The 23,236-nt window shown below is 42.8% G+C and overlaps 1 protein-coding gene across 3 annotated transcripts; it reads left to right on the top strand.

Moving 5' to 3' along the window:
* The first annotated feature begins 1,803 nt into the window (after nucleotides 1-1,803).
* st14b (ST14 transmembrane serine protease matriptase b) lies at nucleotides 1,804-21,381 on the top strand. Of its 3 annotated transcripts, none has more exons than XR_004948253.1 (20): nucleotides 1,804-2,457; nucleotides 6,639-6,801; nucleotides 7,973-8,103; nucleotides 9,373-9,443; nucleotides 9,536-9,723; nucleotides 10,488-10,523; nucleotides 10,881-11,112; nucleotides 13,162-13,298; nucleotides 13,577-13,674; nucleotides 14,924-15,024; nucleotides 15,326-15,459; nucleotides 15,540-15,644; nucleotides 15,766-15,873; nucleotides 15,958-16,074; nucleotides 18,036-18,158; nucleotides 18,237-18,420; nucleotides 18,574-18,845; nucleotides 19,419-19,555; nucleotides 20,312-20,983; nucleotides 21,026-21,380. XR_004948253.1 is itself a non-coding variant. In XM_024263863.2 (20 exons), exons 2-20 carry the CDS (start codon nucleotides 2,455-2,457, stop codon nucleotides 20,471-20,473), a joined length of 2,502 nt encoding a protein of 833 aa, XP_024119631.1. In that variant the 5' UTR covers nucleotides 1,804-2,186; nucleotides 2,284-2,454; the 3' UTR covers nucleotides 20,474-21,381. The 3 variants fall into 3 exon arrangements, 1 of the variants encoding a protein (XP_024119631.1); XR_002918271.2 differs by having other exon boundaries at nucleotides 20,312-21,046; nucleotides 21,089-21,380; XM_024263863.2 differs by having other exon boundaries at nucleotides 1,804-2,186; nucleotides 2,284-2,457; nucleotides 20,312-21,381.
* Nucleotides 21,382-23,236: the final 1,855 nt, after the last annotated feature.

The following is a 23,236-nucleotide window of genomic DNA, read 5'->3' as shown; positions in this document are numbered from 1 at the left end:
TTAACGCACTTCACGGAGGCAACCGTCCTCCGCTTCGCGTCGGACGGTTTAGGCCTCCGCGTCGTGCGTTAATTTCTCATAACGCACACTTCGTCGGGTATTATCCCTTACATAAACAATCAGATCAGCATCACCCACTGAAGCCACTCTATCAGGTTTTATTCTTGTAACCACTGAAGCACATATGATCACAGTCTGAGGGACTTCATGCTAATGTCACGCTAACGTGAACAGATTTAAAACTAGGAAAAAAATGATTCCAAGTTTTTGCATTCCCAAAAAACCATTTTAGAAAAAATAGATTGAATACTTTAATTCCTTATGAAGCAGCTGTGGGCCCTGTGACACTGGAGACCCTGGGGATCCCTCCAGGTAACCCTTTAGTGGATCCAGGTTATCTGATGACGTCCCCACAGCTTAGATCAGGCTTCAGCTCCAGATTTCTGAGTAAACTGTCCCGTTTGTGACCCTGAAGTAGAGCGTCATGCTTGGGGCGATGGCTGGGACCCACAGGTCAGACCTGCTGACATTCTGGACCTCACCTGCAGAGGTGAGCAGAGCACACGTCCTTCACATGAAGCCGCAGAGGCGTGAGGTGAAGTGAGGAGAGAGGGAGTGTTGGAGAAACTGCATTAAAGCACACAGGTGTATATTCCATTCCACTAATAAAGACAGCAGAAATCCGTTGGGTCTCCTGTGGTTCTTTGACGATACAGAAGCAGAAACTTACTAAGTGGTGGTTTGTATCTGTGACACTTCTGCTAACTCTGCTGGGCTTTGGGATGCAGAATTCTCTTTACAGCAACAGAACTAAATAGAATAAAAACACGGATGGATTCCAACACACTATCTTTAAACTGAGACACAACAAAAGTCCTGTTTTTTAAAATTATAATCCAGGGTTCTCAATAAAAATAAACGTCAGAATCAAGACGGGACAGAAATCAAACTCTTGGGACTTATTGATCAAATAGCTGAAGCAGCATGTTTGACATGTACAATCTGAAGTCTCAACATATATTCAAATTATAAATTAATTCAAGTATGTTCTAGAATATAAGTGTGGATATCTATTATACTGCTTTTAATACTCCAACACTCCACATATAGAAATGTGGGGTCATTAAAGGAGTTCTCTTTAGACTCCAGCTGTCAGAATCACACAGTCGGTTAATTTGATCATATAAACACTTTATTCTATCAATCCGGACTTTTAAAACTATATTACTTAAATGAAATTGAACTCTACAGAGTCAGAAGAAAAACATTATCACAAAATATCCAAAAATAACTCTTAGAAAACGAAGGACAAACTGAGGGAATGTTGGACCTTCAGGAGGAAAATGAAACGTTTCTGTGCAGCAAAAAACTCTGGAGCAGATTAAGAACTGAACTCAAGAGATGTAACAAATATATACTTCATTTATTTTTAAACAATATTGAAGTGAGAGGACTTAAAGATTATTGAGTGTTCAAACATATTCTAAATATACAGATGTGTAAACTTGGAAGTTGTGAAATAATATTTTCTGATGATAATCGATCGTATATTTTTATTGATTGACGGATGACGTTTAAATTAACTTAAATTATGTTTATAATTACAAAAAGCTTTCAAGTTTCTTTTCTTGATGCAGTGAAAACTCTGGTGATCAATGAATATTACATATCTGTTACATGATTCTGGAATGACTGAATATTCTCTCAGGATAATCAATAAACAGACTGTTTTGTTCCCTGATCAATAATCATCACTTGATCTGATAAGGACCAGATTATGGAACTATCCAAATACATAAATACTTAAAGGGTCGGGATACATTTGCTCCTTCTCACTTCCTGTCAAGCAACAAACCATTTGACTTCATTTGATAATCATAACATTTAATTAATATCATGTGTCCATTACTGCAAACATGTCTGATTATTACACAGTAAAGACGATGACGTAATCTTCTCTCATTTTCTATGTTTCTTTATTTTCTATTCCATGTATAATTTGGTTTAAAATGTTTGTTTTGTCGTTTTTATTGTATTTTTTATGCTCGAGATAAACCAATCAAATCAAAGTGGAGTTGGAGGAACTGCGCATGCGCTAGTTTGTTAATGATTGAATTACTAGAAATGATCACCTGTCATTTCTATCGCTTCCGTTCTCGTTATTCCGCGCACAGACCGGCTGACAGGTGAGGGCAGGTGTGTCTTCAGGTGCAGGCCCCGCCTTCCTTCCTCCTCCTCATTCTCTTTAGTGTTTTTGAACCTTGAACTTGCTGAACCAAACAGACAGGAGCTGCTCACCTGAACTGGTCTCCGCGCGCCCCTTCCCCGCGCCTCTCACCTGTCGCTGCGCACGCGCTGTCGTCACGTCAGCGCTGAAGTTTGACCACTGATCTCGAGAGAGCTCGGGAGGACCGGGACCGAGCCAAAGAACCTGCCGATAAGTTCTGTCCGACAATGGTGAGTATCGAACTGTGACGTCATGGTTTCACCTGAGCGGAAGAGGGATTGACGCGAGTCCAGATTATTTTAAAGTTAAATCTGGTGATCACTATCTGGATGTATTTGTGAAGCTCGTGGAGTGGATCTTCAGGAGTCTCAATCTCCAGGAGCTGCTGAGTTCCCGCCTTAACCTCTGACCAGCAGCAGTGCTGAGGTGTTTTCTGTGGAGGACTTTTATCCACCGGAATACCTCTCAACATTTGGGGCTTTTCAAAGATAAGGAGTGGGGCTCTGGGAATTGTAGTATTAGTTGAGATCTGGTTGTCAGAAGTTTATTATGTTCTTGTTCGGATGAGTATTTGGTTCTGGTTCTGATGTCCGCCTCAGCTCCGGTCAGCTGCTGCTATCAGGTCTCAGGTGAACATGATGGTGAAGACGGGACTTTTTCTGTCAGGGGAACTTTTTCTAAAAGGAACAACGGAGCTTGAGCTACACACAGTTTACACACAGTTTACATCAGCTGTGTGGAGTTCTGCTTCTTTGTTGACATGTTGTTATAAACCCAGTTTCTGTGTATAATGTCGCTCAGTTCACAATCATTACAATGTACTCAAACATAATTAAAGCAGTGATTTTATTATCTCTCACCAGCTCATTTCCCGTTCAACAGTTTTCCATCTGAAAGCGATCATAAGGAACCATCATGATTTCCTGGCCTCTCTCAGTGTCTTCAGCAGTATTGATCGGGTTATCTGGAGAATATGGAGATAAATTAGGGCCAATATTATTTGAAACTAAAATAAAACAAATTAACAAAAATATTTCTGTTTGGCCAAAAGAATTTGAAAATGTCCAAAACTTTTTGCTATTCTAAAATAAACGTAGTTGTTTTCAGCTTCAAATGTTCTGTTTTTTTAGGTTTCAAAACTAAAAGTTTTAATTCCAAAACTTTTTTTTCAGTTTCAAATCTTTTTGTATTTTTTGTTTTCAAATCTGAAAATTTCTGTTTCAACATTTTTGGCCCCGTTGTGGGCGGTTGGGGCGGAGCTAACACAACGTTTTACGGATGTTTTCGATGTTTACCATGCTTTCTAAGGACATTTTTGATGCCTGTATTTTACTCAATAAGATGACACTTTGAACGAGCTAGAATGGCGTTCTAAAGCTCAGCTGGACTCGTAGAAAACACTGTAATCCTCCATAGTCGATCTTATGCAGTAAACTCTGAAACACTGTGTTCACGTGACGCCAGACTCTCAGGTATGGAGGTCTGACTCATGGAATATCTCTGTGTAAATTCAATGAGTTTAGTAAACTCAACGGTGTTGGTGTTTTCATTTGGTGCTTCTTGTTGAAGGTCCTCCATGTTGCATCCATAAATGGAAGCAAACAAAACAAACAAAAAAAAGAAATATTCTTCCATGAACACGAAGCACTTTTATGGTTCGAGGCTCGTATACGAACCAGTACTTTTGGCTTTTTGGAGTCTCCATGAACATGTTATGAAGGACTGTGTAGAGCGTTCTAGAACAAAAAGAGTCTGTTCTATTCAGAACAATTACCTAATGAAGAAACGACTGCATACACTCTGCTGTGTTCAGCCTCTGTTTTCAATCGGATCACCTCCTCCATTCTTCCGCAGTCCTCAGGACTCATCCTCCAAATCGTCGTCTTGGTCGTTTGACTAACAGAGAGATGAATGTCGGACAGACACCAAAAACTATGTGACTTCAGGTGAATAAAAAGAAAACAGACCCTTAGCAGCAACACTTCTGTCTCCTGTTTCTGCAGCAACTGTACCTGCAGGGCAGCACACAGATGGGTGTGGCCAGACAGTTGAGGACAGTATTCCGGAAATGTCTTTCCTAATGAAGTTAAGATGAACGACTGAGGCTAAATCCTCTCTAACAGACTGGTTTCAGCAGGTGTGGAGGGAGGTTCCAGGTACCAGGTATTGGTTATTAGTAAAGGATTACATTTAGTAATAGGCCAGCTGAGCTCATTGGACTCTCATCGGTGACGTAGTTCCTGCGTCGGTTCTCGTCTCCAGGTCCTTTTTCTGTTTTTACCCCTCAGCTGATGATCCCCTGCTCCTTCCTGTCACCTGACAGCGTTTCCATCCCGTCTCATCTCTAGTCGATGTTTTAATAGCAGGTTTTCACTTGATTTTGCTCTCCAAAAACCTTCAGTTCATCTCCGTTTGCCCGTCATTGCTGGTCTTCTGTTCCCTTTCAAACCAACATTTAACTGATTTCAGCTCATCGCGTGAAAGCTCAAAGGCGCCTCAGAAAGTGTCATTTGGTTTGAAGAGAATCCAAAGCTACTGTGATGCATGAGGCTCAGTTTTCATAGCGTTTCTATAGAAACACATGAGGATCATCTCTCTTGAAAGAGAGATCTGCAATAATCTCAATGGGATTTCCTGGTAAAACAAATGGTAAAAAAAAAAAAACTGGAGCATCTGCGGTGAAAGCGTCTCCCGTTGTCTACCTCCTTTCCGATTGGTTGTTGTCAGACGTGGAGACTCGGACTTGACATAAGCTTCTCAGACAGGGACTTGGAATTTGACCTGGAAGATTTAGACCAGATCTCTGGTGCATTGTTAATTTATTTAATTTATTTTAACTCTAAAAATCAGATCCAGCAAATCAGAGTTGAATGAATTCTACTGGACGTTTGTTGTTTCAACACCAAAAATATTAAATAAAAAATGAATGAATACACTTCCAAGATGCTATTTTGGTCCATAAATTTTTTTTAAGCAAGTTTTTGTTTTTCTGAAAAAAATAAAAGTTTTTTAAGCAAAAAAATAGTTTGTTCATAGAAAAATATTTAGGTCTTAAATCTAGGAATGTCTCATTCGTATTCAGAAACTCCACATTTGCCCATTAAAATCTATAATTAATTAAAGTTTTGATTTTATTAAGCCACCAGAATTAATTTTGAGGTGAAAGTTTATCAGTATTATATTTTTTCTCCCATAATTCAACCTGATTCTCAATTGACCTTTTATTCAATATGGAATCCTGATGTGGAACTTGACAAATTATTTTGTAATTTAGAATTCAATAAGAAAACAATGAACATGAACAAAGCTTATATTTTATTTTTAGATTAAAAAAAAAAAACAAAATTAATTACATGTTAAACTTTCATGCTTTTTAGTTGCATAACTCTAATGGAAATGTCATTCAGTTTGAAAACACATTTAATAACTCAGTAAAACAAACATGTTAATTTTGTGTCTTAGTTTTAAAGCAAATTAAAATCTGTTGTATTTTAATTTGCTGTTGTGTTTTGTGTCAAAATCCAAAAGAAACTGCAAAACTTTTCAATATAAATGTTCAATAATTTAACATTAACACTAATTCTTGACTATCGAGATTTTAAGGTTACGCTGTTAGCTGATCAGGATCCTTACGTTGATCCAATCGGCAGCTACAGAGCGCATGTTGACCTACCCATGTGCTAATGTCTTCCTGAAAGCTGAAAAGAGCGCCCCCTGTTGACACGATGTGTTACACGATACATGACTCACGATGTCGATCTGTAAAAATCATCCCTAATAACTCACAAAATATAGAAGAACACAGATTTTTCAGGAAAATATATCTCCATATCTCCAAAATATATCTCCATTTACTTTTTAGCTTGAATACAATCATAACAACTTGTCTTATTTTGTGCAGCAAAAGTAGAAACTTTAGTGCAACATTTGTGAAATCAGAGATACTATGACTCTGACACCAACTGAATTGGAATTATCTGTAAAATGAATGTGTAAACAATAGTAAACATGAACAGCAGTGTCTCTAATTAGTGTGAGATTGTTGTAAACAACAGGACAAAAATGAAAGAATAGCTGCCAGACACATTGGTGCAACATGCGCCCCCTATCTCCCTCCAAAGGAACGGCTCACCAAAGGATGATGAATTTAACGTTTAACAGCCTCTTCAAACCAAAATAAAAGATCAATAACTGGTGAAACCCATCGAGGATCAATCGCCAGACTAAATGTTGAGGTATATCGCAGTATCACACACTCCTAGCGGCCCAGGTTGGTAAATATCATTTATGGTAAAACATGAAAACCTGAAGCTTTGATTCTTGTTTCTTGGAGGTGATGGGATTGAATTTTCCGTGAAAACTGGAACCTTTCTCTGCAGAACAATGATCGTCTGTCCTCTGCTCTCTGCAGGACAACTACTGGGAGCAGAACAGTCCATGCCTGGACAGTTCTAACAACAAGCAGTTGGAGAAGACTCCTGGCAGGACCAGGAAGGTGCTGCTGAGTCTGGGCCTGCTGGGAGCCGCCGCCGTTCTGGCTCTGGTGACCGGACTGCTGGTTTGGCATTTCCACCGTAAGCAGCAGCAGCTGTGAGAAGATGAATTTCAGGTTTCAGCCGCGTTTTCTCTGAGACCGGCAGGACCGATGATGGTGAACACTTTCAGTTTCACTGACACCCGATCATCTGGCTCCTGTCATGCCAACGCACAGGTGTTACCGCATTGTTTCCAATAATGTTTTGGTTTTAGACGATCTCCGTGACACAGTTCCAAAACACTTCTTATGTCAACTCAGGAAAATCCCAGAGTTCAGAGGATGACCGAAGACTCGCATTAGGCATAGAGCATCTTCTACAGAAAACATCCAACATGAAAACATAAAAAAACTCAGAGGTAAAGGAACTGCAGAGGTAAAATCTGTTAAAGGAGATAGACTAAAGCTCGGTGGTTAGAGTGCAGGAGCTACAGCCTGAGATATGTTTAAAACAGGTTCTGGAAATGATTTTGACCCACGGACCGGAGCCGCTGCCAGAGGAACGTAAATTCAATCAAGATTGTCCTCACGGCCGTGTCCTTTCTGCTCCTCTAAGTCTAAGATGGAAATCTTAATCTGAGTGGATGTCACTGCAGACGTGTTTGTCTTTCTGTTGCATTTGGAGACAATTAGGAAAAGGATTGATTGAGTAAGAAGACTCAAAATATTTTTTCTCTACGTTAAGGTATGATAATACTGCCCTTATCGGAATAAGCTTTTAACTGGCTTCACTGACGGGCAGCACAAAGACACCACAAAGTTCCCAGAACCGGACTGGATCAAGAACCCCTCAGAACTAAGATGTTATTAAAAGTCCGTCCCCCGTCTGCTTCGATGCTTCCCTGCTGAGCTTCAGCTGCTTCACTGTTTCTGCAGCATCATGCCGCCCAGAGGACGACTGAAGGACGAAGCATGACTGTGCAGGACAGGGGGGTCAAACTCCGGGCCTCGAGGGCCGGCCTTTTTTACAGAAATCTGTCTGATCTGCTGCTGATTACCTGGATCAGGTGTGTTGCCCAATAAGGAGCTTCAATGGCAGGATGGTTGGAGAGCAGGTGTGGCACCGGCCCTCGAGGACTGGATTTGGACACCCCTGGTGTAGCCCCCCCCCCACACACACACACCTCCAAAAATAGATGTTAAAAAGCCATTTGTCTGTGTGCAGGAAGGTCTGGTTGTGTGTTTTACGTTTGTGTTTTGTGTGTCTTCAGTGCGCAGGGACGTCCGAGTGAACAGGGTCTACGTCGGCTCCATTGGATTCAGAGGTGTGTCCTTCAAGCCAGAGTATGAGGACCCCAGCAGTTCAGAGTTCCAGAAGATGGCCAATCTGGCTGTGAAGGAGGCAAGTTTTTACCAAGCATCATGGGAGTTCCCTCATGTAAAACTTTGGACTTAAAGCTTTGAATTAGTTCACGTATTAGCTTCAATTGTATTTATCCAGCCCAATATCACAAACAACTGCCTCGCTGGGCTTCATGCTGGTAGTTGGACAGAAGCAGAAGGTCGGTCATAAAATATAAACAACACTGCTTAAATAATCTTAACAGACTAACCTAAAAGGGTTATCCCTGTCCTTAGACCCTCCCTCTCGGTAAGGAATATCTCCCAAAAAACCTAATTCTAGGAAAAAAAGAAGAAACTTTAGGAATTTCCACATAAAGAAGAGATCTTCTCTCAGGACAGACAGGAGATTTACCAGGACTATTTAAGAAGAGTTAGCTTATCTAACTTATCTAGATCCACATATTTGAATAGAGTTCAACAGGTGGAACTGGGGGATGGGTGGGGGTGTGGTCCACAACCAAGACAAGCCAGAGGCGAGGTCCACGACCAAGAACAGGAGCACATGATCCACCAGGAATCTGGAATCTCAGGAGTAGGAAGGAGGAACAACACGTGAATCACACTGCAACAAACAGAAGCACAGAGAGCTAAATAAAATAAGTCCTAATTTTTATTACTTATTATTATCTAGAATTTTTTAAAGTAGATATTTAAATAGCTAAAGTCCCACTCGGATCATCTTTTGATCTATTTCCAGAGCGTTGCGGTGGTCTTTTGATGATGATTCTGCTGTTTTTAGCTAAAATCAAAAATCCTGAGTAGTTTTCTTGGTCATAGTTTCTGCAGAGCGGCAGGAGTTCGTTAGAAATTCACCCCTGAGTTGTGGGCGGGGCCGTTGATGATGATTCTGCTGTTTTTAGCTAAAATAAAAAATCCTGAGTGGTTTTCTTGGTCATAGTTTCTGCAGAGCGGCAGGAGTTCATTAGAAATTCACCCCTGAGTTGTGGGCGGGGCTGTTGGTGCAGAGTGTGCCAGCCTTCATTTCCCATCATCCCTTTATTTAAACTCCCTCTAGCTTACAGCCCCTCCCAATTATCAGAGCAACAAAAATGTTGAGCAATTGGTTCTTTACTTTAATTATAATGATTGTTTTAAAACTTTTGTATTTATCATTCATTTCTTATTTTACTATCTCCCTTATCTCCATTCAGTTATATTCTTTCATCCTGTGTGTATCTGTTAGTGTCATAAGAATCTGTCAGAGTTTGTATGAGAATCCATGTGAAGATGGAAGTAAACTATGGTGTCTGTGATGTTCCCATTTCAGCTGAAGCTCCTGTACTCCAGAGACTCGGTGCTGAACCAGTACTTCAGAACCTCCAGGATCCATGCCTTCAGGTGGGGTTCCCGTCCTCTCAGAGTTACCCACAAACGCGTCCTCAGGGCGTTCCTTTGTGGGAAGTTAACGTGAATCCTCCTCTGCTCTGCAGTGATGGAGACAATGATGGCATTGAGGCGTACTACCACTCAGAGTTTGAGGTTCCCGTCTTCCAGCAGACCTCCTTAGATGAGGCCTTCAGGATTCTGGAGTCCAGAGGAGAGAAGACCGAGGAGCTAAAGGGGAGGATGGGGTTCCATAACTCAAACTCTCTGAGTGTCAGCAACGTCCAGTCTGGAGGTGGGAGTGCTGCACGCGGGCTTCATTCATGAGGGTTTGAGCAGCTTCAAGCTGCTCCGGTTCAGGCTGGAACCGAGGAGCAGGCCTGCATGTTCCCTCAGATATGCAGGTCTTCACTCATTCTTACCGGGCAGCATTCCTCCGCTAACGCTGACAGGTGTGTCAGGTTAGAGATGGGAGTGTCCAGGTGAATCACGGCCGCAGGCTCTCATGAAGAATGAAGCAAAGTGACTGTGCGGTTTAAAACGCCCTGATGTTTCCTCTGTTCATTCCTCTGACACCTGATGAGGCCGAAGCAGAACCGGTCCGGATCAATGGAGCCCAGTTTGTTAATCCAAAGAAAAACAATCAGATCAAACTGACAGAAGAGTCACTTTCAGGTGTTAAATTCTGTCCAGAAAAGTTCTGAAGAGGACAATTGTTGTTTTAAACATCAAAAGATCAACTTAGTAAAAATCAAAGCACAAAAACAGGAAGCAGGAAGTTCAGAAGAATGTTCTGCTCCAGTCTGAGCTGTTATAGAAGAGCGGTAAATACCATCATGGAGCAGGTTACAATGACTGATGTGAGAACTGAGTGAGGATCAGTGTGATGGCCAAGACGGGCTGAAGGGAGGCAGTAAGTGACCAGCAGGTGGCAGCGTTGCAGCACAGATAAACCCTGAGTGGAAGTGTTTGTGATGAAGGATGGTGTGGGACTGAACACGACTCAGATGTCTGCTTCTGTCACATTTTAAAGTGTTGAAAGTGTCTTTGTGTTTGCAGCTTTGGATCCACGCATGAGCAGAACCTCGGTGTCGGGTGAGACAACCAGATTCTTTTGTATTTTCTTCGTTTGAGTAAACCTGTAGGCATACGTGCACGCATGTGCTAACACTGTATTACATGTGAAGGATACTTTATAAGTTAATACTTAAATGTTACTAAAACTTACTTAAAGTTGGGTTTTATTAGAACTTTATCCAAGTTTAAGAAGATGAGTACACAAAGCTGCACTCTACTAAAACACTATCTATGGTTCTGACTGGATCTGCACTGAAACTTAGACTAAACTTGTAAGGTTGATATGACTGTCATGCATTCAAACCATTGAAACTCATTCATTGAATCCACCTGAAGCATCTCTAAACTGACTCTGTTAACCGTCTCCTGTTTCAGAGAAAACCACCACCAGGATCCGCATCACGAGGGACAAGGGCCGCATCCAGTCTCCGGGCTTCCCGCACACTTCCTACCCCTCCAACTTTTCCCACCAGTGGCGGCTGCAGGCCGACCCGCAGCACAGAGTCAAGCTAGACTTCCACACTCTGAGCCTGGAGGACAACTGCCAGCATGACTTCCTGAAGATCTACGACTCGTTGGTCCCCATCGAGCGCCGTGCCCTGACAGAGTGAGCCCCAGTGAAGCTCCGCCTCTTCCTGTGCAACAATGATCCGTTTAGCTCCTCTCCCGTCATTAGGAAGTTCCTTTCTTCCACGCACTCCTTCACTGTCACCATGACTGGGAGCATAGTTGAAAATAAAATCCAGCTTAGACTGAGGAAGGTTGGAGGTTCAGGGGGTGAGGGGTCACAGGTAGCCGTGTGAACCCCCCATCTTGAAGCTAGGATGATGGAGTGGTCTACATCTGATGGCCCTGGTAATGGAATCAAGGGAACCAGTTTTTGAAGGAGAGTCAGGTCAGCGGCAGACTCAGGAGGACCGGCGTGGCGTCTGTCCTGGTCACGGATCTCAGATCTTTATCCTCACCCGGATATTTGAGGGTTTGGAGTGTTTGCAGATCTGTTCGACATGGATTTGGGAATGGCTCCTGACTGGAGTATCTTCCTTTGGAAGTGTGGGACACGCGGGCTGTTGTTGGGGAACATTTGATCCTTTCACAGTCTCTAAAAAACATAATTTTCAGTATTTTGTTCAGTATTGTCATGAGTATTTTTATTTTTAGCTGTTTGCCAATCAAAGCTTTCTTTGTTGAGCACATTTTAGAAAATGTTTTGCTTTTAATGGTTTTACCAACTCTTAGATGAAAGTCAGAGGACTAGCAGGACGAGTGTCTTTCCTTTTCTTAGTGTTGTCCACTTGTTTTGTGCAGTGAGTGTGGGAAGGGGTGGCTGTGGTACAGAGGATGACCTCTGGTCAGAAGGTTGCATGTTTGGTTCCCGCCCTGAGCTCTCATGTGTCGACGTGTCCTTAAGCGGGACACTGAACCCCTCTTCGCCTCTGGTGGTTACAGGTTATCCTCATCAGTGTGTGTTTATGAGTGAATAGGACTTTGTCTGTAAAGCACTTTGGGCCTTCTAATAAGGTAGTAAAGCGCTGCACAAGTACACACTATTGAACTTCTTCGTCATTCCATTGCATGGAGTTTGCAGGATTCTTTTATTGTTAAAAGTCCTGTAAGATTGACCTTGTGTTGACCTCCTGTTGACCTCCTGTGGACCTCCTGTTGACCTCTTGTTAACCTCCTGCTGATCATCTCTGTACAGCTAGTAACCAGTGTTGTGCAGCATAAGATAATATGTGCTTTTAACTCATGAAAGATCAAAGTTTTTACCAAAGTTTTTCTTTGCATATAAATCTGTTCGTTCTGGAGGTAGAGTTGATCAAACAAGACGTCTTCAGGTCAACAGGATGTTAAAACCTACATAGTTTATCATCTATGTGAACCTCAGACATAAATTTATAAATGTATTTAGTCTAAATTAAAACAATTGGTAAATGGCGTATACTTGTATAGCGCTTTCTACCCTCCTTTGAGGGCCCAAAGCGCTTCACAGTCACAGACCCATTCACACATTCACACACTGGTGGTGGCTCCGCTGCCCAACACTGGTACCAACCTCCCACCAGAGGCAATTCGGGGTTCAGTGTCTTGCCCAAGGACACTTCGACACATGGGCGGGCAAGGTGGGAGTCGAACCCGCTCACTTCCGATCAGGAGTCAACCACCCTACCGCTGCACCACAGCCGCTAATAAAGTAACCTTACATTAAAACATTGCTATTTTGTTTTTCTTTTACTTATTTATTTTTTGTTCTTCTCCTCTCTTTGTCCTCAGCAGTCTTACTCTGCTGGGTTTTGTTATTTTAGTTTGGACCTTGGCAGTCTTAGTTTTCTGGCTTTGTTTATTTGTTTTCTTTAGGTACTTTTGGTTTGTTGGAGCTGCTGACTCAGACGGTCGACATGTCTGGGTCAGCAGTCTCCATGACTTATTTTATGTTTAGCGGAGGAGCCACAATGGAGAGATAAAAGATCCAGCTGCAGGTTTCAGACCTCTGAGTTTGGACATCACGTTTGATCTCATGAGACAAACCTGAGTTTTTAACAGAATCTGCTGCCAGTCCTAATACTTCTTTCAGATCTTTTTTGTGGTGTACATGAATAATCCTGACATATCCAGCACCACTGACAGTTGACCTGGTCTTCCTGTGTTCCTGCAGACAGTGTGGATACCCTCAAGACTCTTTGTCCTTCCTGTCGTCTGGGAGCGTCATGCTGTTGACAATGGTCACCAACCAGGAGAAGAACTTCCCCGGGTTCAGAGCCTTCTACTCCCAGGTTCCTGTGGATGGTAGAGGTGAGCTGCCGTTAACAACACCTTTAGATACTGTACAAACTAATATTTGGATTTTTTTCCTAAGCTGTTGAACGTTCTGTGGATATGAACTCAGACACAAAACCACCTGAAAGATCTGGACTTCTTCCAGATTGTCCTTCATGGACACTTTGAAGTAAAATGAGCTGAGATAAACCTTATCTTTTGGCTTCAACATTTGCAGCACCTGAGTCTTCGGTGACTGCTGTGGGTGAGTCCTCTGAGTGTCAGGTTTCTGATGGATCTGTTCTTGTTGTCAGAATGTGGAGAACCACTGTCGGGAGAGACAGGCTCCTTCTCCTCTCCGTTCTTCCCCTCCAACTACCCACCAAAGGTCTCATGCCAATGGGACATTCAGGTAACGCTCGCATGCTAACGCTCCAGAGAGAACAAAAAAGCAAACTGCTGCTTCATTCACTACAGAGTCCATGTGGTTATACGGCAAAGAACCGGAATAACAACAGAACGATACATCGTTTTAGAGTATTGGACGAAGAAACCAGGTTTTTGTTTCCTCATTCCAAGATGTTTGGATTTGTTTTCTCATACACATGTCTTAAGGTCCCCTACAATGAAAATCCTGTTTTTGTTAACACATGCACTAAACCCTCATCTGTTCCTAGTGTCTAGTTCAGGTTCTGGAGAAGAGAAGATGGTATCTTCACATTGACTGCAGTCAAATGAGCCGCCGTTCACATTTCTGTGGTCAAATCAGCATCACTGGATTTTTGGTGTGAGTTTCATCCAATACTTACGGTAGCAGGACTGAGAACGCTGGAAAATCTCCACCAGACTCCACGGAGCTTCTTGATGTGACCACGGAAATGTGAACGGCGGCTCATTTGACCGCAGTTGGAAAGGATTGTAAATCAATGAAAGAGCATTTTGATGTTAGCTTTGATTATTTTATCAAGAACTCTGAGAAACCAATGATTGAATGTATTGATCACAGTCAATAAACATTGGAGAATTAGCTAAAAGAGTCTTTGGTGAACTGGAAGGAGAAAGAATCAGGATTTTGGAGGAAGTTCTGTCCATGAAGATCTTCACTTCCTCGTCCAGCTGACATCCGGATCAGAACCATACGACATTACCCAGATTGATGGATGTTTTTATGAAGATTTACGCTAGCGACACACAGAGCTATCAGAATCAGACAGAGGCGGAGCTATTGAGCCACGCCCCCTCAGAGGAAATTTTTAAACAAAGGCTTCAGATCAACATGAAAATGTATTTTTAAGACATTTAGGTTGTAGGACTTTTGTAAAAACTTTATAATCATAATTAAAACACCACTGGGAACTTTACTTCAAAGGTAATCTCTAACAAACATAGAAATCTGGGAGAATAATGAGGTTGTAATGTTCATTTAAAAAGTGTAACTGATGTTCATTTTCTTACACAAAGAGATTATGCCTTAAGATAAACTCCTGACAAAATAAAGGTTGTTATAGTTAATAATAACGACTCATGATGATTACAGACTTGAAGGTAAAGTCATGTGATCTCAAGAGTTTCATAATGAAATCCTGTCCCACTCCAAGTGTTTTCAGGGGAACTTTTTTGAGAGTCAGCTGAAATCTTGTTCTTCTCTCTTTCCATTTCAGGTCTCAAAAGAGAAGTTCATTAAGTTGGAGTTCCAAAAGTTTGCTGTGGGGAATCAAAATGAGAACTGCTTCCATGATTACCTGGAGGTTGAGGATGAGCGGTGAGACTGATGGAGATTCCCCGTTCTTCAGTTTTTTCAGCATGATTTACTTCTGACGCTCCTGATTCTGGAGTTCTTGTGTCCTCCAGAGGAGCCCAGATGTCTGACCGAGTCGGGTTTGGAGGTGCTGGGATTGATTCATCATATTTTGCAGATGTTTCCTTCCAAAAGCTGGTTTCAGCTCCTCGTGCCGCTGCGGTTTTCTGTGTTTTAGACTTGCCTTCAGTGGAGGGGCGGAGCCAGGCGCTCTGTGAAGCCCTGTGGAGATGATTCCCCTCAGAGTTCATCTGTGTGTTTTCAGATTCTGTGGCAGGAAGTTAAAAAGCGAATTCATCATCATCAAAAGCAACAAGGCCACCGTGACGTTTCACTCCGACTCCTCGAACGTCGACCAGGGATTCCTCATCAGATATGAAGCTTTCTATCCGTCTGACCGTAAGACGTCTCCTTCAGATGTTTCTCAGACCAACAGTCGGCGGCGTGTTGGAGCGCTCTCTGATTCTGTTTTTCCTCAGCCTGTCCCAAACAGTTCCGCTGCTCCAGCAACCTCTGCATCAACACGACTCTGCAGTGTGACGGCTGGAACGACTGTGGAGACAACAGCGATGAGGTGTCCTGCAGTGAGTCCCGGGCTTGTCTGGTCCGCTGCAGAGCCACAGTCTGCAGCGGACTCACATCCATCCTGGACAGGAAAAGAATGATGGACACAAAGAGGCAAAGTAACCCTTTCCCTGCTCTCAGCCTGCAGGACGTCTCACATGAAGTGCAGAAACGGTTTATGTAAGCCCCAGCTGTGGAAGTGCGACGGGTACAACGACTGTGGAGACGGCACTGATGAGGAGAACTGCGGTGGGTTTCTCTCAGAGCCAAGCAGACTTCATCACATGAACCCTCATGCTCTCATTTGAACCTGTGGATGCTTTCCCTCCACAGACGGATGCAAAGATGACGGCTTTTTATGCAGAACGGGCCGCTGCATCTCACAGACTCTGAAGTGTAACGGACAAGACGACTGCGGCGACGGCTCCGACGAGTCCCAATGTAAACGATGTAAGACAGTAAAGTCATATGCAAGCATGCAAGCGCACGGACTGCACACACACTCTCTCAGTGGGGTAAAAATATATATTTGAGAGAAACGTTTAGTTTTAGGGACGAAAATTAACTAATCAATTGCAAATCTGGAAAAATCTGATCGCGATTAATCACCTTTTTTTTAGTTATAGTATTTGTGAGCCACTTGTTATCTGCAAATAATCATAATAGGAAATCACACACAATATTATGCATTTAGAACGTTAATTTTTAATTCTTAAAGGGTCTAAAACTCAGTTTTTGTCTATATTTGAATTTTATGTATTTTCAATTTGAATACTACCTGCTTCCTTATTTGGTATAATTTTAATCACTTATGTAACATTAACTTTATTTAGTCATTTTCCATGTTATATTCACAAACTAGACACAAAATCTTGGAAAAAGTTAAAACAGAAAATTCCATGTGGACAACCTGGTTTTATTTTGCTGTGGAACCACAAACATTTTGAACAAACTTTTTTTACAGCATAGAATGAAAGTTTTAGGTGTCATTTTATATATATATATATATATATATATATATATATATATATATATATATATATATATATATAAACAAGAATAAAAATTGTCAACAAATTAATCATCATGTTTTGAATGAAAATACAAAAAAATCTAGACTAAAATGACAGTAGGCAGCCCAAAATATAAGAATTTCTAATTTTTCCTTTAATTCAGTTTTTTTTCTTTTCTTTTTATTCTAATAAACTTTCTTTATAATGTTTGTGAAAAAAAATAAAACGACTTTTTTGGGAGAAGTTTGATCCAGTTGGATTTCAGGTTGGCTGCTCACAGGTGGGGGTGCGTCTGTCTTCTCTGAATTGTTGCCTCACACGGCGTCGGGGGCGAGACTTTCACGGAGAACCGCAGAGTTTCCTCAATCTTTAGACGCCGGTACTTGTTATAGTGGAAAACTCATGTAGGTCCCCATCCTAAAATAAAATAATGGTCAGTTTTCTCTGGATTTCTCATATCTGACAGCTCCGTTCCGCCCCGCCCCCCATAGCAGGTGCACTGCTGTTGCATTACAGCCGTCAGACAGACCTTCAGATCTCCGCCTTATATATCGTAATAGAAGATCGGTTTTGTCCAAAAACTATGAATAAATGCAATATTATCTCTTTAATTTAATAAAATCTCAATCACAGAATATAAAAACAGTTTAAGTTTATTTTAGACAGAGTTTTATTACGGTACTGCAGGGTTTCTAAGCGGGATAAAAAGATATTGACTAATTAATTAAGTTTTATTAATCGACTGCGTTAACGCGTCAACATTCACGGCCCTTATAGATACACACACACACACACATATATATATATATATATTTATAATTATGTATGTATGTATGTATCCAGCAGATGGCGATCTAGGACCGCCTAGGTCGCCATCTGCCTATGACCAGGCTCAGCCCTGGTCAAGAATGAGTCAGATGTGGTGGGAAGAATCCAGCCCTTTTCTAAAATCAAACTTCCATCAGAATCACATTAGAAAGAAAACAGGAAGCATGTGGGTCATGTTGTTCTTTCCTTGTAGCCCAGTACCAACTGACCCACGGAGCAGGTCCAGTAGGCAGCCCGGGAGGTCGGCCCAAATAATGATGGAGCTTCTAGACACGTTACGTCCTGGTTTATGTTTCAGTTCAATTCAAGCCTTTTCAACATGGTGGTCCTAATCATTTGGGATAAATATGTCATTCCATCTCCATCTACTAGCTAAAAGGTGGGACAAATAACGGCCGCTGTTTCAGAGCAGACTTTTCTGGAGTCATGTTAAAATGGAAAGGACACTGACCTCATCATGCAGCAGACCTGCTGGGGGTTGAAGATGAACTGACTGAGCTCCATGTAGATTAATTGTATGACTTAAAAGGCATCATACATAATTTGTCTGTGTGTCCGTGTGTGTTGCAGCTCTGGTGCTGGGCTGCTCAGAGTTTACCTTCCGCTGTGCAGACAACACCTGCATCAGTAAAATCAACCCTGAGTGCGATGACGAGAACGACTGTGAGGACGGCTCAGACGAGGCAGACTGTTGTACGACGCACAAACACACAAACACGCACTTTGCCCGGCACCACCACGCCATGAACACAATCATTGGTTTGCTTTCAGCCTGCGGCAGGCGGCCGTTCTACAGTTCCCGTGTCGTAGGCGGTCAGGTGGCCCGGGAGGGGGAGTGGCCCTGGCAGGTCAGCCTTCATGTCAAGGGGGAGGGGCATGTGTGCGGTGCATCAGTGCTGAACAACCGTTGGCTGCTGACTGCCGCTCACTGTGTCCAGGATGGCCAGTTCAACAGGTAAAAGCTCGGATAAAAATGAAAACAAACGATAAACGATTTCAAATGATATCCAGAAGTGGTGAAATCAGACATCTTTGTTTCCATCCTGCGGGTCCCTGTGTACCCGACAGTTTGCAAGTGTTCATAAAAGTGTGTTTTGATTTGATGCAGATATTCCCAAGCCCATCTCTGGGAGGCGCTGTTGGGTCTGCACTCGCAGGGTCAGACGCAGGAGTGGACGGTGAGGAGGGGCGTGAGACGGATCATCCCCCACAAGGACTTCAGCTCTACAACCTACGACAACGACATCGCGCTGATGGAGCTGGACGCCGACGTCACCCTCAACCAGTACATCTGGCCCATCTGCCTGCCCTCCCCCGCCCACGACTTCCCAGCAGGCCAGGAGGCCTGGATCACTGGCTGGGGGGCCACCCACGACGGAGGTGAGGCTGAACAAACTCACGGTTGTGAGTCTCCATTGACCAGAAAGAAGAAATTCAAACAGGAAGATTTGTATTACAAGTGGAGAATGAGCTAAAAGAGTCTTTGGTGAACTGGAAGGAGAAAGAATCAGGATTTTGGAGGAAGTTCTGTCCATGAAGATCTTCACTTCCTGGTCTCAGCTGACATCCGGATCAGAACCATACGGCTGGACATTACCCATATTGATGGACAAGATTTACACTAGCCAGACACAGATCCATCATAATCAGACAGAGAGGGTCAGGGGCGGAGCTCTAAAAGCCACACCCCCTCAGAGGAGATTTTGGAAACTTCAGATCAACATGAAAACTGTATTTTTAAGACATTTGGGTTGTGGGATTTTGGTTAAAAACTCCATAATCATTAAAACACTACTAGGAATATTTTTTGAAGTTAAGAAATTGTCATAGAGGGACTTTAAATCTTTAAAATGTGGTTTCGAGTGATTTGTTGATGTGATTTTCACTCCTCACTCTGAATCCTTCAGAAGCTGCTAAACACTAAGACGTCTATTGAACCATCTTTCCTGTCAGGATCCAGAACAACGTTCCTGCAGAAGGCGGCGGTCCGGATCGTGAACGCCACGGTGTGCAGCAGCCTGATGGAGGACGTGGTCACGGACAGGATGCTGTGTGCTGGAGTCCTCAAGGGAGGAGTGGACGCCTGTCAGGTACCAGATTTAACCTCGAGGATTCATCAAGGGTTCCTCCGAAACTAAGAGTCATAAAAGTTTCAGGTTCGCTCATTGAAAAAGGAAGGCAAGATAGTAAATGGTTCTAAAATTATGACTTCTTGAAAGATAATATTAATAATGAAATATGACATCAAGCAGACTGACTGATGAAGGTTTTGTTCAGATTCATCAGTTGTTTGGGTCAAGCTCCAGCAGGATGTTTGGAAAATGGCTGACACAGATCCTTCTTTAAAACTCCTTTGATTAGCAGTCGCGCACGGAGGTGGATGGGTGATGATACGGGTCTGTTCAGAAACAGGACCTCAGCTCAACAGTAAACTTGAGTGCTCTACAAATTAACGGGTCTGTCTGAAATAGTTCCACTATTAGTTCTGGTCACTTTCTTGACTCTCTGACTGACACTGGTCCTTCAGAGCCTCAACCTGGGGCAGTGCTAGGTGGTAGCTTGGAGTTGCTAAAGCAACTGCAAGAGAGCAACTCCATGAGATCGTTCAGTCTGTCCCGGTACGCTGAGCTTCACCCCGCTGCAGGAGCTGGATTTGAAGTCACTCAGTGACCTCTAAATCCTGGAGCCGCCTCGGCCTCAAAACCCTTCCTGGCTCTTCCTCAGATCTCTACGTTGTTCATTCGATGGAGAAACTGGACAGGGGGGTTCAGAGAGGCGTTCCCTGGACTGGACCAGTTGTGACCAAACCGCCTCTGAGGTTTCTTCTTCCTGTGATCTCTCACCAGGGCGACTCCGGAGGACCCCTGACCGTCAAAGGCTCCAGTGGGCGGGCCTTCCTGGCTGGAGTGGTGAGCTGGGGCGAAGGCTGTGCCCAGAAGAACAAAGCAGGGATCTACACCCGAGTCACCAAGTTCCGCTCCTGGATAAAGCAGAACTGTGGGCTGTAGCCGCTGCAAACTGGACTTACAGAACTCTGTGCATCCTGCACAACAGAGGAAGCAAGGAAAAATGGAGAATCCTGTCAATGATCATCTGCTTAAATTAAGTTCTATTAATTTAATGTTTTTAGGATTCATTGCTTATCAGAAATCCTCCTCTAAAATCATTTGTTTTTTTAATAAAGTGGGTTGAGGTTCGGCTCAGATGAGGGGATGTTTGGCACTTAAGTCGTTTTCTTTGTTAAAAGATTTTATTTTTACACTTGTGTTTGAAGCATTAATCACTGTCATGTAATGTTTGTCTTTCTATGTGGTGGAGGTTGGAGACATTACGGTGATGACATCATCACCTCAGCGTTTAGCTGGAGCAACGGTTGTGAGATTTTTGATGAAGAAGAATGTTTACTTGTTTGTCCCTAAGAACCAAACAGCCTAAAGAAGTAATCAGCCAGTGGGGTCCCACGGCTCAGCCGGGCTCCAGTCTCAGACCGTCAGGGTCACGTCTGGTCCTGGTGGCAGGTGTGCTGCAGAAACACACAGGTGTGCTGCAGAAACACACAGGTGTGCTGCAGAGACACACAGGTGTGCTGCAGAGACACACAGGTGTGCTGTAGAAACACACAGGTGTGCTGAGCTTTGAGGAGGACAGAGACACAAATGTCCTGCGGACTCACATCCATTTGCTTTGATTCATGAGGCTTCGATTCCACAGCAGTTTTGACCAAAATATGTGAATGTTTACTCATGTAAATATTGACGATGTTTTATTTAATATTCATAAGAAGAACACCTTTATTGTTTTTGAGGCACTTTAACTCAAGTTTAATGTTGAACAACCTACTGTACATTAAAAGCTCACATCATAAAAAACTTTTTTAATAAAAGTTTCTTGATAAACTCAAACATGGACACATGATTACTGATGTTTTTGTAGAACTCTTCACAACAAATAAACCTGATTTCTCAACACTCACTATGTGAGATATCAACCGACACCGTTCTTTATAGCATCATCCTAAAAACATTAGCTTGTAGCTCCTCCCACATGCAACCAAAGCCTCAAACTCAGGAACACATTTTTTGGCAGGCGACGACCAGCGAATTCATCGCACGATCTGGGCTTGTGTGAATGCACCTTCAGAATCGAGGCCTCGATGTCCTACCTGTTCTCCAACCAACCTTGAAGCTTCTTATTGGCTAAACACACCTAATCCAGGTGATCAGCAGCAGGTGAGACAGGATTTCTGGAAAACCAGAGAGGCCAGCCCTCGAGGCCTGGATTTGGACCCCCTGGGTCTAGATGCTCGTCTAGTTTAAAGTGTTCTATAGCTTGGAAGCTTAAATAGAAGAGGCTTGTTCACCCCTGAAGAAGCTGATCAGCTGACCTGAGACGCCAGGTTGGAGTCTAGGGAGACGAAAACTCAGCAAGGAGAGGTGGGGCGAGACCACCCATAGATTTAGGGTGTATTTAGACTGGACACATTTGGTTCACTTAAAGAGCCCATACCATGAAAAACCAACTTTTTGAGCTTTAAAGTGTATTCTGGTATTTTGATCCATTCATGCATTTCTGAGTATTCCTCTAAAGACCTGATCTCTCAACAGCAGCCCCTCCCATACCCATGAAAACGAGCGGGTCCTCACGTTGTGATGTCACAGAGTGAGACCGCCCCTTTCAGGAAGAGTCTGCTCTGCCAGCTCTGCCCCCAGGATAACACGAACAACCAATTTCTCCCCAGAGCTAGCGGTGATCAGCAAGAACTTTCATTTTAGATGAATACCACATATCTTCCAAATGCGTCCCGTCTCCAGCAGCTGCCAGGTCTAACACATGTTTGTTACTTTAGACGGTTCCTTTAAGACCTCCAGACCACATCCATCAGATGTTCAGATGTTCTTTGTTTTCATGGGAGAAACACAAACACACCACCGACTCCAGGATGACATCATGAAATGGTTGGAGGGATAGGCAGAGCCTCAGAGATCGAGGTTTCTGACTTCCCGGTAAGAAAAACACCCATGAAAATCATTTATACTTAATAAATAGTTTATTCCTTAGTGTGCCAAAGATAATATATGGTCATATATGTGGATATAGTTTACTCTGACAGGCTTGAGGGCACCATATGATACAACAGCATGTCCCTGTGCCTAAGGCTATGTGTTACTCAAGATTTTCACATAAAGAATATTTACGAATGATTATATTGTTGATGAAATGTATTTCTTTGATTTCTGACTCCTTCAGATCTCAACCAGAGAAAGTGTCCTGGGTGTATCTCACTCACATGGTTTTGGTTACACAATGTTGGATGCCGATACAGATGACTGCTGCACTTTAAAAGAACATTAACTTTCTGTTGGATGTGTAATATATGACAATGGCAATAAACATCACAACTACCTTAGGACGAAGCATACGTGTTTAGTGACTCTCAGGTCCATCTGAGAACTATTTTAAGAAAAGCATCACAAAGGCAACTGTTTCAGATATCATTGGAAGTTTTCTGTTAATATAAAGATGTCACTGAGGTGAATGATCAAAGACACTTCAAGTTCACATTTCAAGCTGCAGAAATGTTTACAACACTTTGTTTTTTTTTAGATGAGGTCTCTAGTAAGACAAAAATAGACTCTGAAAACTGGGATTCTGACGGTAACCACCAGAGGGCGACAGAGGGCCACCAATCCATCCGACTCAGCAGCTTTTTCATTTTCAAGGAAACAAGGTTGCTGGAGCCTATCCCAGCCTCTGTCGGGGTGAGATGGGGT

This window comes from Oryzias melastigma, linkage group LG7 (genome assembly GCF_002922805.2).
Source record: "Oryzias melastigma strain HK-1 linkage group LG7, ASM292280v2, whole genome shotgun sequence".
Taxonomy (NCBI): domain Eukaryota; kingdom Metazoa; phylum Chordata; class Actinopteri; order Beloniformes; family Adrianichthyidae; genus Oryzias; species Oryzias melastigma.
Note: the sequence above shows the minus strand (reverse complement) of the source record. Positions and strands in the feature narration are given on the sequence as shown.